This window comes from Erpetoichthys calabaricus, chromosome 12, assembly GCF_900747795.2.
Source record: "Erpetoichthys calabaricus chromosome 12, fErpCal1.3, whole genome shotgun sequence".
Lineage (NCBI taxonomy): Eukaryota > Metazoa > Chordata > Cladistia > Polypteriformes > Polypteridae > Erpetoichthys > Erpetoichthys calabaricus.
Window position 1 is genome coordinate 82,160,064 of NC_041405.2, and position 12,693 is coordinate 82,172,756.

Consider the following 12,693-nt stretch of genomic DNA (forward strand, 5'->3'; position numbering starts at 1 on the left):
TGTCTGTGTTTTTCCTTCCCCTCACAGCTTTTCAAAAATGTAAGAAATAGCTGTGCTCTTTAAGGTGGAGTCCAAGTCCTTTCTCATACTGTCACTGTCATATGAAGCTTATTCCATGATCTTTAAGCAGTTTGTGTTTTCTAATGCCAGGCTCGGTTTTGAGCAGCACTTAGAAGTAAACGGCATGTGAGAGAGACATCCTGTGATATCGCACACTACCAAGTGTGAGCTTCCAGAATGACTACTTACAGTAATTTGGTAAAATGAAATATTTGGGACAGTGATCTGCTTTTGACATTGCTAAGGTTCTTGAATCTTTTTCACTCACATCAGCTCTTAACTTGCATAGTTCATGACAAGTGACATAACTTTATAAAGGTTGCTGTTGAAATCTTTTGGTGATGTTTGAGTCTTTTAATGCCAGATATGCTTTATCACAGGAAAAAGCCGACAGCCTGATTTCTCTTGAGACTTTTTAGCTACAGCTGTATTAGCTTAAGTTGGTTAAGAAGCACAAACATTCTGTTAGTGTTTTTCTGATTTTTTTTTTTTCTCAGTAAGTTCAACTTAAGCTGTTTTAAGAAAATTATTTACCATCACCCCCTGTATGGAGAGTCGTGCACTGCTGCTAGCCAGAAAGCAGAATTCAGCTCTGTAAACACCAGAGTGGCCAGCACAGTGAGACCATTCATAAGGGGATGAAGACTGGCAACATTGCTGGATTTTTACAGCTCATGTGATTTGGGCAGTGCGTCGTGTGCTTGCCTAGAAAGTTCACTGTGCCAAAATAAGAAAGCGGGGAGAAACAGGGACGTGGACGCACAGTTGTTTTCTGCACCTTTTGGCACTTTGACAGATATTTCATTGGATTTGAGCTGAAATGTCAAATGCGAATTAGACATTTATGGGCCTTGTGTACATGTGGAAAGTGGATAGCATGTCCTGATGGGCTAAAGAAATTGGAACTATTTTGCAGGTTTGCACAAGGATATCTGAACTTGTATGTTTAGAAATTTTCTAAATGCAGTATGGATGTTCTCTAGTTAGGCAATTCCTTACTGAGATGGGGAGGGAAAACTAGCACAGGTCCTGTTATAAACCCAAGTTTAATTAAATTACCTTCTCTGGAACTCAAACTCGTGTCAATACATTTGAGGTACTTGATTGATGAAGAAAATTTTATTAGGACCCAGTAGTGTTACATGGGTTCAGTCTGCTGAATTAGTGTTCATCTGTTAAAAATAACCTTCACTCATACCAAATATTTATAGTCTGTTACCAGGCCTGACTATTACCTACCATGTTTTGAAGTGAAATCCCCCAGCACAGGATGTTAAGCTACATGGCTGGCCAGCCTACTTAAAATGCTGAAGCCACACTGTTTTTTTTTTTAGTAAGTCTCTATCATGTATGGAGTCATCCATTTGTGAAGAAAGGGGTGAAGCTTGGAAGGGAAGCCATCCAGGTCTGTGATCTTCACTACCTTGAATTGAGCAGCTGCATCCAGAAAATGATTGGATAAGTGAATCACCAGATGATTCTCGGTTTGTCCACATCTTGATAGGTGTGTGAGCTTTGTTAGATGTAATTAGTGTATTGTACACTGTCACAGAACTTCTGCTTTGTGGGATTCCTTCTTGACCATTTTTGGTTCAACATGCCCTTTCACTTAAATTAAAATATCAGTGGAAGTCAAGAGTTTAGGGGAAGCAGGAGTAGATGTGTTGTGGGATCTAATGCAGAAGATCAACAAACAGCAGAGAATACCTGAGGAGTGGAGGAACAGTGCCACTGTACCCATTTATATGGAGAATAGATATTCAGGATTGAGGAAACTATAGAGTGATAAAGCTGATGTCACACACATTGAACATTTGGGAAATTGTTAGTACTAGGGTGTTGTACCGTGTTAGCCATTATGAATGTAGAGAAAAGCCAAGCAAAATGACACCTTTTAGAAATTGTTATAAAGAGAAGGCTCCAGAAAAAGACCACCACAGGGGAGGAACAGGAGAAGAAGTTACATGTGGCAGAAATGAGAATGTTGAGATACAGAAAAAAAGCCAGAATAAAAAATGAAACAATTGGGTACAACAAAAGTGGGAGAGACGTCTAAGTATGTACAGGAAAGTAGGGTGAAGTGGTATAGACATGTGATGAGGAGAGGCAATGAATATTCGGGCATCTTTTTGAGTAGTTGTCCCCAATGTCCTGGATAAATTGCCCACCACAGCCTGGTCTTTCTGGCCCCCAAAGTATCCCCAGTTCCTCATTGGCTAACTACGTATCTCACCCCTTCACCACCTAATGCTTAATTGTATGGTGAGTGTCCTGATGCAAGAATGGCTGCTGTAAAATCACCCAGGTGGATGCTACACACTGATGGTTTGTGGAAGAGGTTCTTTACTTTTTATATTAAAGCGCTATATAAATGTAATTAATTAATTAAAAGAGGCATGGTATTTGAAGTACAGGAGAGAAGAAGGTGGAGGTGGATGAATAGAGTAAGGGAAGAATTGAAGGAAGATGGCCTGACTGAGGAGTAGGTGTAGGACTGAGCTGTACAGAGAAAGTTACTATGTGTTTTATATCTGGTTTTACTGTTTTGGTGATATCTTTTCCTCCCAAGAACCGTAATTGTAGGCCATGTCCATAATGAATCATCTGTATGTTGAGTTGTCTTCATTATGAAAGTCCCTGCTAAGTATTCCAGAACAAGCATTGCATACATCTCATCGTCTAGCAAGTAGCCAGCATTAATGATATAAAGGCCTGTCTGTTATTGTTCTAAACACATCTCTTTGGAAGCACCCCAAGTATTTCCAGGTCTTGGGCCAAAAAGTCTTCAATATGTAGTATCTCTTTGTAACACTAGGGGGCAAGCTAGTCTAGAGAAAAGAAGAGAAACGTACATACAGTTTCAAGGAGCTCCTGCTGTAGTCAAGCATTTTCAGCTCATCCAGACAATAAAGTGCTGCCTCCTTCCTCTACTGTAGGCCAAGGTTTTGACTCCCTTGAAATGATAATAATGCAACTTGCTTGGTAAAGCACCTTGAAGCAAGAATTTCAATGTCGGGGTGCTGCGTGAAATAGTATCCGATTACTTCTTACAGAGTGAAGTGTCGATCGCATGACTTTTTATTGTAAAACTCCTCCCTTGTGTGGTTTTGGCCTGCTGCAACATACGTGTTTCATTTTATTTGGAAAGTAAGTGACTGACATTATCTAAAGTCCATCACAGGGTGAACACATGCACTCACTCCTACACACACACAAGGGCCAGCATCACCAATCCGCTTAACCTGCATGTCTTTGGACTGTGGAGGGGGGAACATCTCCAAGCTGTGAAGACCCCGCTACTGAGTCACCTCCTTAGTGCTTTAATGGTTTGATCCACTGAGGGATGCCATCTGGAGTTGTGTGCTCCTGGTGGGGCCACCCATACCGGCGAGGTCAGAGGTGAAGTCCTGATTCAACCAACTCCTTGTCCACCAAGGGTCTATCCAAAGTGGTGCAACTTTCTGTCATTCTTTGCATCCATGCACACGGCTTGCCACATGGAGTCCCAGCAGGAAGTGAAGCTGTGTGACTGAGGATTGCACACTCTCGGTACCACAGATATAAAGAACCTCTTTGCGCAGGTTCTTCCCTCTACGTGTCAAACATGAACGGACAGCGTAATTGTCAGATCGATGGGCAGCCTTGACTGCAATGCAACTGTGCTACCTCTGTACCACCCTACCTAAAGTGAATTTGTGTGAGAATATTTTTTCTAATATATCTGTATCCATTCTCTCATGGGTTCTGGGAAGCTGAAGCCAGTCCTAGCAGCAAAGAACATGAGAGGAATCAGTGCTGGAGTGTGCAGTCCATTTAATGACACACTCAATAAAGTGGCACAATTTAGATCCACAGTGTTTGGGCTGGGACAGAATTGTGAATCAGATATGCAATACTTAACACAGTTAAAACTTATGTCATAGGCAACATGGTGGTGTAGTGGTTAGATTCTCTGTCACCCAACTCCAGGAGACTGTGGCCTATAACCAAGTACGGGACAGTTTTACTTTGGGTACTCTTAGATTTTCTTTTCACATCCCACAGAAGTTTGTTTAATTGTGGATTTTGATTTGAATCCGTATGAGTGAGTGACATGGGAGTGTAAACTGCATCTTGCACCCAATGATGTCCAAATAAGCTTCAAGTTCCTGCAACTCCATAATGGAATCAAGCTGGTTTGGAAACTGGTGGATGTACTGATATATTACTATACTGTAGAGTAAGACACTATAAATAGGACAAGTGGTGTAACTAAAGCCAGTTTCCATCAAATAGGATGCCAATCTGGCATACACATACTGGGGTAACTGAGAGCCCTCCTAAAATGTGATTAGAGGGATTAATATCAGCTCAGGGTGAACAAGCTGATCAGAACTAGGAAGCTACCCAGTTGCTGTGTGGCAATGTGGTTCTACCTACTGCACTTAGGCACCATGTTGGCATTCTAGCATAAGTACTCATCTGCTAGGTGGATTTGCCTACATTCTGAAACTCTTAAGAACTAGGTGGTGTTGTTGTTAGTCTGCTACCTTACAGTTCGGGAAGCTGATGTTCAAATCTTGGGCCCTGTGTCAACACTGAATGCCCTCCATCTGTCCTTGTGGGTTTTTTCCTAGGTACTCTTGTTTTCTTCCCATAACATTAAGAAGTCTGCTGATACTGCACTCATTGGCCACTTTATTAGGTACACCTATACAAATGCTTAACGCTAATATCTGAACAGCCAATCACTTGGCAGCAACTTGAAGTATTTAGGCATGTAGACATTGTCAAGACCACCTGCTGAAGGTCAAAGCAAGCATCGGAATGGGGAAGAAAGATGACTTAAGTGACTTTGAATGTGGCATGGTTGTTGTTACCAGAAGGGCTGGTCTGAGTATTGCAGAAACTGCTGATCTACTGGGATTTTCACTCACAACCTTCTCTAGGGTTTACAGAGGAGAATTCGAAAAAGGGAAAATATCCAGTGAGCGGCAGTTCTCTTGGCGAAAATGCCTTGTTGATGCTAGAAGTTAAAGGAGAATGGCCAGACTGATTTGAGCTGATAGAAAGGCAACAGTAACTCAAATAACCACTCGTTACAACAGATTTATGTGGAAGAACATCTCTGAATGCACAACACATTGAACCTTGAAGCACTCCTATCAGCTATGAACAGGCAACTGAGGCTAAAATTTGCATGGACTCACCAAAATTGGACAAAAGAAGATTGGAAAAATGTTGCCTGGTCTGATGAGTCTCAATTTCTGTTATGACATTCAGGTAGTAGGATCACAATTTGGTGTTAACAACATGAAAGCATTAACCCATCATGCCTTTATCAAATGTTCAGACTGGTGATGGTGGTGCAATGGTGTGAAGGATATTTTATTGGCACACTATTGGCATCTTAGTACCAATTGACCATTGTTTAAATGTCATAGCCTACCCGAGTATTGTTGCTGACCTTGTCCATCCCTTTATGACCACGGTGTACCCATCTTCTGATGTCTACTTCCAGCAACATAACGCACCATGTCACAAAGCTCAAGTTATCTCACACTGGTTTCTTGAACATGACAATGAGGTCACTATACTCAAAGGCCTCTACAGTCACCAGATCTCAGTCCAATAGAGCACCTTTGGGATGAGGTGGAACAGGAGATTTGCATCATGGATGTGCAGCTGACAAATCTGCAGCAACTGTGTGATGCTATCATGTCAATATGGAGCAGAATTCCCGAGGAATGTTTCCAGCACCTTGTTGAATCTATGCCACAAAGAATTACAGGCAAAAGGGGGTCCAAGCCAGTACTCGCAAGGTGTACTTAATAAAGTGGCCGGTGAAAGTGTATTGGCTCAGTGTGACTGTGTATATGAATGTGACCTGTGATGGTGTCACACATGCGTGTCAGTAGGTCGCCTTCCAGGCTCAGCTGAGGTATGCAATACCACCCCGAAGTGAAAGAGAGTGCTGATGCTATCCTTGTCACCTGTTTCTACCTCCACTACTCAGAGTGATGACTCCACTTCTTCCAGGCCAAGTCCTATAAAGCCAGACATTTCAATTTGAGTTGAGCCCTCCCAGAGAACAGAGCTCCACAAGAAGCCAATACCCACTCAACCAAGCAATACCTTTACAAGACAGAAGGCTACTGCCCGTATTTTCAGTTCTGTAGCACCATCGTACACTTGTCTTGTTTCTTTTGTTGAAATAATTAACTGGGACAACCCAGTTGGTGCCCCAACATTTCATCTTAAACCTGGGTTTCACTACACCACAATGGACTAACTCAGCATCCAGGGTTGGTTCCTGTCTTCCATCAGAACCGACTCCCTGTGACCCACAAGTAGCTTAGGAAAACGGATGGATGAATATTTAGTAAACCTAGTCTCTTCTTGGTAGTCCCAAGCTGCTCCACTCCATATTTAATTGCCTGGCTTTTGACTTTCACTCAAAGGCATTTCACTTCAATCCCCACCTCTAACCGACTAACTGGGTGTCTCTAAATGGGTTAATTCACCAGCCTGTGCTCCAATAGTTATATATATATATATATATATATATATATATATATATATATATATATATATATATATATATATATATATGTGTGTGTGTGTGTGTTATACACAATTGTGGTAAAGCTTGGCGTTCACTATAAAAGGGTCCTTCCCTCCATTATGAAACCTTCTGCTTGATTCAGGGTCACAAGATGGTCCAGCAGAAAGCAGTCACAATTTAGAGGTATCAGCTCCTGTAATCTGTGAGTCCTTGGGATGTGGAAGGAAAAACAAGCTCCACAAAAGAGCTTGAAGGACTCAATGTTCTCCTCTCGTTTGTCAGATTCCTAGGTAGTGCCCAAGCATTCTGTAACCGGACCTCAGAAAATATAAGTTGGCAGTTGTACCCCCTTTGAGTTCAAATTGTGACATTCCTGGCAACAAAGTAAGACAGATCGTTAGGTGTTGATGTTCTTAGGTTTCCAGATGAAGGAAGCCCTCTGATGAATCCCATGAGATTTATCCCTTGGTGTCTTTGCCCATTTCTGTCCAGATCTCAAATCACAGCCAGTGCTAATGTTACGTACGATGTGGGTCTCCAACTTCTTGATGAAGAGCCACCCAAACGCACCCACTTCTAGTGCTCAATTGTGCCTGAGGGATACGGCAAGTGTTTTTTTTTCAACATAGGTTTGTCATGTTTTAAAGTAAGGCATAAATAACGAGACACAGACCAGAATTTTGAACGTGTCAAACATATTAATCTTTATAGAAAAAATAAGTCTCTTTCTTTTTCCAAAAACAACATTTTTTCGTTCTTTTTTTTTTTTTCTTTTTTTGTCCATACATTTACGTGGTAAATATTGAACAAGTAGACTGTAACCATGCACTTCCCACTCCGTCAGTCTCTGTGCCTTCAAGGCAGATTAGTGGCCTGCAGTTCCAACAACCCCCCCACCCAATTAACCAAGTGCTCCAATTTCCACTTCAACCCACTGCCACAATGAAGCTCCCATTAACAGTCCATTAACAGTCCAAACTGGGGCGCCCCATCTCTCGTTTTACATATGGATTCCAAGGTCGGGCCCATGCCACAAGTCTCCTGTCCTCTCTTCTCTCAGGTTTCAATTCACACCAATGACATGAGTCATCTCCTGGCTGCCGCCATTGGCACTGCTGCATCTTGCCAGTTACTCCTAACTGACAGGTTCACTTTTCAGGCCATGCAGACATTTGCCAAATTATGTGAATGTGAATGTCCTATTACAAGTCTGGCCGGCATGGGCAGAGGCTGATGCACACTTAACAACGAAAGCACCCCTTCCCATATTAGGTGTATATGAGCCAGGTACTCAGAAAAATGTGATCGAAAGGGGGAGGACCCCTGCTGGCTATTTACACCGGACATGCTAACTGGATAATAAAGACAACATCACTGCGCATGCTCAAATACTGCTTAGGGAAGGGGGCCAGTGGCCCCATGAGGGGGAATACAGCACTTAATGAGCCCCTGCCAGGTGGCCGACAAAACCCAACTGTGGGGGGTCTGGCTCAGATCCTAGAATTGAACTTGTGGCCTCTCCTACTTGAAGGCACCTATGCTGTTAGCACAAAAAGAGTACCTGGTATCTACTAATCCCCAAACATCTTGATACACTTTATAGATTCTTTCTCTTTTTTATGTAAAAGACATGACCTTGAAAGGCCATCCAAACCTACTGCTTCTGAAATATTCAGCTTACAACACAGTAGATGGAATTTAGCAGCCGATAAAACACAACAGTAACAAAACAAAAAAAAAACAAAAAAGTAAAACAAATGCAAGCAGAACAGTTTAGGTAAAGGGAAGGCGTGTTGATGTGTGACGTACCAGTTGGCTCCCAAATCCTTTAAAGCGGAGATGGATTTAGGCGCAGGTGCATGATGGGATGGCTCCCAGTTTGGAGTGAATCATTTAAAAACAAAAATCTTATAATGCATGGTTTGTGGGAATACTGTGCTTTCTGCTTCACCGAGTACAGCATGTCGATATAACTCACTACCGCTTGGCATTAATGGTGCCGCTTTGTCCGTATAAACCAAATGCAAAACACTGCCAAAGTCAAAGTTTTCACATTTTTAGCATGTCATATCATTGTAGACCCCACTGCTCAGTTTCCACTAAGCAGTAAATTGTGAACACTTGGCAAATTAAAATGATTTTTTTTCTGTCCCCTACTGCAGTTTTTAAATAGCAGTGGTCTTCAATCTAGCTTTCCACCTTGGTCCTCAACTCATTGAAATCCTTCTCTGCTCAAGTGCCTCGAATGTATGACTGACTAATCAGTGGTGTCCAATGTTACCGTTTTTTTTTTTGTTTGGTAATCTTTTCACCTTTTTGGTCGGTTTAATGTTCTCGTCTGGCTTAATGTTTTGTAAACATGTATCTGTAACATGTTGGTTACCCCGTCTAAATACAGAAAAAAACAAGAGAATACTGGACGTGACTCATAGTAATCAAGTGGCTCAGAAATGCAGGGCATTACGGCTGATATGGTTATCTGACCGACTGGCTCCCTGCTCGACTTGCACCCTTACAAGTCCTCTCCATCTTGTCATGAATGATTTGTGATTAGTAATACTCAAAATCCTAGTAAGCCTCAAAACCTCTTGCGCCGTCCCAAATCAGGTTATGATTGACAAAATGAGAGTTTGAAACAAAACAGGAAAAGATTAGCAGGAGCACAAGCAGGTTTACGTTAGCTGACTCCCAGGAATGAAATATCGAGCTACTTTCAACGCACTTCTTCAAGGACGCTTTAACTCTTCAGTTTCCACTGTTGTCAAATTGAGACACAGACAGATCCCAAAAGAGGCCAGCAGCAGAAATCCCAACAACCTTTGGTGTGTTTACTATAGCCATTTAAACCTGTAAATCTGTAAAGGCACTTGGGGGGGGGGGACGAAAAGACCATCGGCGAGAAACCCAGGAAGAGTCTGCATCTTAACTAAAGTGTCTTACATGTCTGTGAATTTCAGTCTGTTTATCTGACTTTGGTTATTTATTTATGTGGGTTCGCACCGTTTACTTACTAGTGTGTTTGGGTATTTTTTTAATTTGCTTATTTATTTACGCTTCTAAATGTCTGTATCTGTTTATATTATTCAGTTGGTTTTCTGTCTGTGGTTATTTAAGAACTTATTTGTTTGGTTGTCTATATATATACAGTATATATTTAATTTCTTTATGTTCTTCTTTGTCTGTGTATTTATTTTTCTACTGTTAGGAATGGATTTGTGCATGTCTGCTTACCTACGCTTACCCACTCATATTTTTTTGGCATTTCTTTAATTTTCCTATTTATTTATTTAATTGCTTGTTTGCTTATTTACTTATGCGTCTGTTTGCTGTGTATCTTTATTTTACCATGTGGTCATTTATATGCGTTTGTGTGTTTCTTCAATTTGTGCATGTATCTGTTTGCCTCTTTGTTCTTTTATCAGGTCATTTTTTTATGGTTTTCACTATATATTGGTATATGCCTATATGCATTTGTTTGTATTTATTTACTTGTCATTTCACAGTCAGGGTATTTATTTACTTGCCATTTTATCAATTTGTCAATCAGTCAACACCTCTCTATTAATTTATGCCGGCACATACGTTTCGGTGACTAAGCGCTCCCACAGGGTTTCGCACAATAGGACCTTTTCTTTTTAATATGTATGTATGTATGCGGCAGGCCTTGGAAGTCACTTCCTTCATGATTTTCATGCTATGTGTCACCATCTGTGAGGGCTGTTTTTAATGTTTTACATTATCGACAGGATATTTCCTTTTTTGTTTTTACATCTGTCAGTAGGGACTGTGGTGGTGGGTCGGCAAACCGTCCTTTTTTTCAAGTGTGTCGGTTATTGTCTTTGTTGTATGCAGAGAATACACTTTTGTTGGGGGGGAGGCAGGGCCTTCCACTTTCTTCCCTTTACTTTTTTTTTTTTAATAATAAAACTATGTTTTACTTAAACAAAGACGTTGGCAGAGAAAAAGTAAAGTAATTGGCAGTGAGCATCTTTACAATACTTTCAGGAGAAAGACAGATTGTTTCCAGAATTAAATCTTTTATGTGCCCTAACCGTTCTTAAAACTCAAATATTTACGGGAAAACAGATTCCTGATCTTACCATTTAATGTTACAGACAAAAATGGTGTGGTTTGGGTTTTAAAAAGTGCTTTTGTTAGTGTTATTCTAGCTTTCTTCTTCTTTTTTTTTAGACTGACGTCCTGCAGTCTTGGTGCGTGTAGCATTTCCAAAAGACACAGGGCTTTATCTGTCTTTCCATGCCGCCTGCAGTTAAATTTGTGCCTGGTACCTTTTTTTTTATACAGTATAGAGCTAAGACTAATTTTTAGCAAGAGCTTCATAATTTTTCAAAAAATGTGATCAATCAGCTGCTTCAATATCCCAGTGCAGTTTTAAAGAAAAATAAAAAAGGAAAATATTTTTGCATTCGGTAGTCGACAGTGACAATAAACAAGATTCAATTCAATTAGAATCTAAAGCTAAATAAAGTAAAAATAAAAATAAAAATGAAAATAAACAAACCTAAAAGAAATTTGTGCAGCCCTCTCTGGAACTCTTTATCTCCATCCCAATGTCTGCTTGAACTCACAGTCTAAATAATAAAAATAATAATAGTAATAATAATTGCACATTAACCGCTGTCGCATCACTGACGCAGCGAAAAAAAAAAAAAAAAAAAAAAAAAAAAATGAGGAAGCAACGAGAAACCAATGTCTATGATGCAAGAATAAAAAAGGCCCCTTCAACGATTCAAGTATTGTCTCTGTCCAGTGAGATCTCGGCTGCGTCCTTATTGGCAAGTCTTCTGTTCGATCTGCTTTTCTTCCTCTCATGCATCTGTCTCTTAGTTTCACACACTCACATTTTCCATTGTCACATTCTTTGCAGCCTACGAGATCATGTGCTGGGTTATTGCCCGAAGTGCATACAGTAGCTCCGCTTGCATTTTGGCTTCCATGATGAGAAGATTCACATAGACCTGGAGGAGGCAGAAACTGGAATTATTTTTCAAATTCAACTTTGATTCTACTGATGATATTATCTGAAGTTCAAAACCCGTTGCCAGGTTCTGACTTGGACGAAACACTGCCGACTACGCTGGCTTTTCATTAATGCAGAATCACATCCAAAACTCTGCTACTCACTTGGAGAGTTGTTTACCTTATAGAATTACACCCATTAAGGCTGTATCTGGTTTAGATTTAATCCATTTAGCAATATGGGTCACTAGAGTCAATGATCTGGAATGCAATATTCGTGCGCATGAAAGGAAAAGTGACAAATGAAAAGAAAATGTTTAATTTTCCATAATTAACTGAAAGTTTGTTGTGCATAAACAAACAATAGCTTCTAATAGCTCATGAAGCAAAGATCTAGTAAAGACTGGTGAAAACCACTGTTGAGGGTTAGCTTTAAAATCCAATGTCTATTTACTTAAGGGGTGCATACTACATATATTCTAATGGCTTTAGCATTTTTGGGGGCCTGCACTGTGTTGATCCTATAAAATGCTCTTTTTCAGCAAGAAATCAAACATGTACTGGGTTAATATATGGCCGACACATGGATTTAACTCTAGGCTGAAAGTGCCTTTCGATCTTCTGAAGCTGGCCTTCCAGCTCTTCTAAAGCCTCAGTTGTATTGTTTCTACTCTGTGAAGCTTTGCCAATTGAAGCATCCATCATAATGATCAACTTATTGCTCTTGTGTTCTTCTCTACTTAAGTTATGAATTTTGTAACTGCAGGCAGCAGAGTGATGCAGTGATTAGCAGTGCTGTATTACAGCTTCAAAAGCCTGAGTTCAAATTCCAGTATGCCTCAGAGAAAATGGTAAATTCCCCCTGTATCTGTTTAGATTTTTTTCTGGGTTCTCTGGTTTCCTTCCATATCAGAAATTCATGTGGCCTAAACTGGCTGGTTTGTATTATATGTGTCCTTATGGTGGGTGGACACCAATGCAGGGTTGGACCCTGACTTAAACTTGGTGTTGCCAAGTGTGTTCGAAGATAGATGGCTGGAACCTCAATATCTGCTACCCATCTTGTTTTTTTTCCTTTCATTTCACATGCACTTAAAATGATTTCATAA

General features: G+C 40.5%; 1 protein-coding gene across 2 annotated transcripts in view; it reads right to left on the reverse strand.

Annotated features, from left to right (window-relative positions):
* Positions 1-7,282: 7,282 nt before the first annotated feature.
* The window catches only part of sesn4 (sestrin 4), a 39,804-nt gene continuing 34,393 nt past the window's right edge, over positions 7,283-12,693 (reverse strand). For both annotated transcript variants that reach the window (XM_028815748.2, XM_051935115.1), the window contains exon 9: positions 7,283-11,583. In XM_028815748.2, coding sequence (XP_028671581.1) covers positions 11,494-11,583 — 90 coding nt within the window. In that variant the 3' untranslated portion in view covers positions 7,283-11,493. The remainder of the gene's footprint in view (positions 11,584-12,693) is intronic.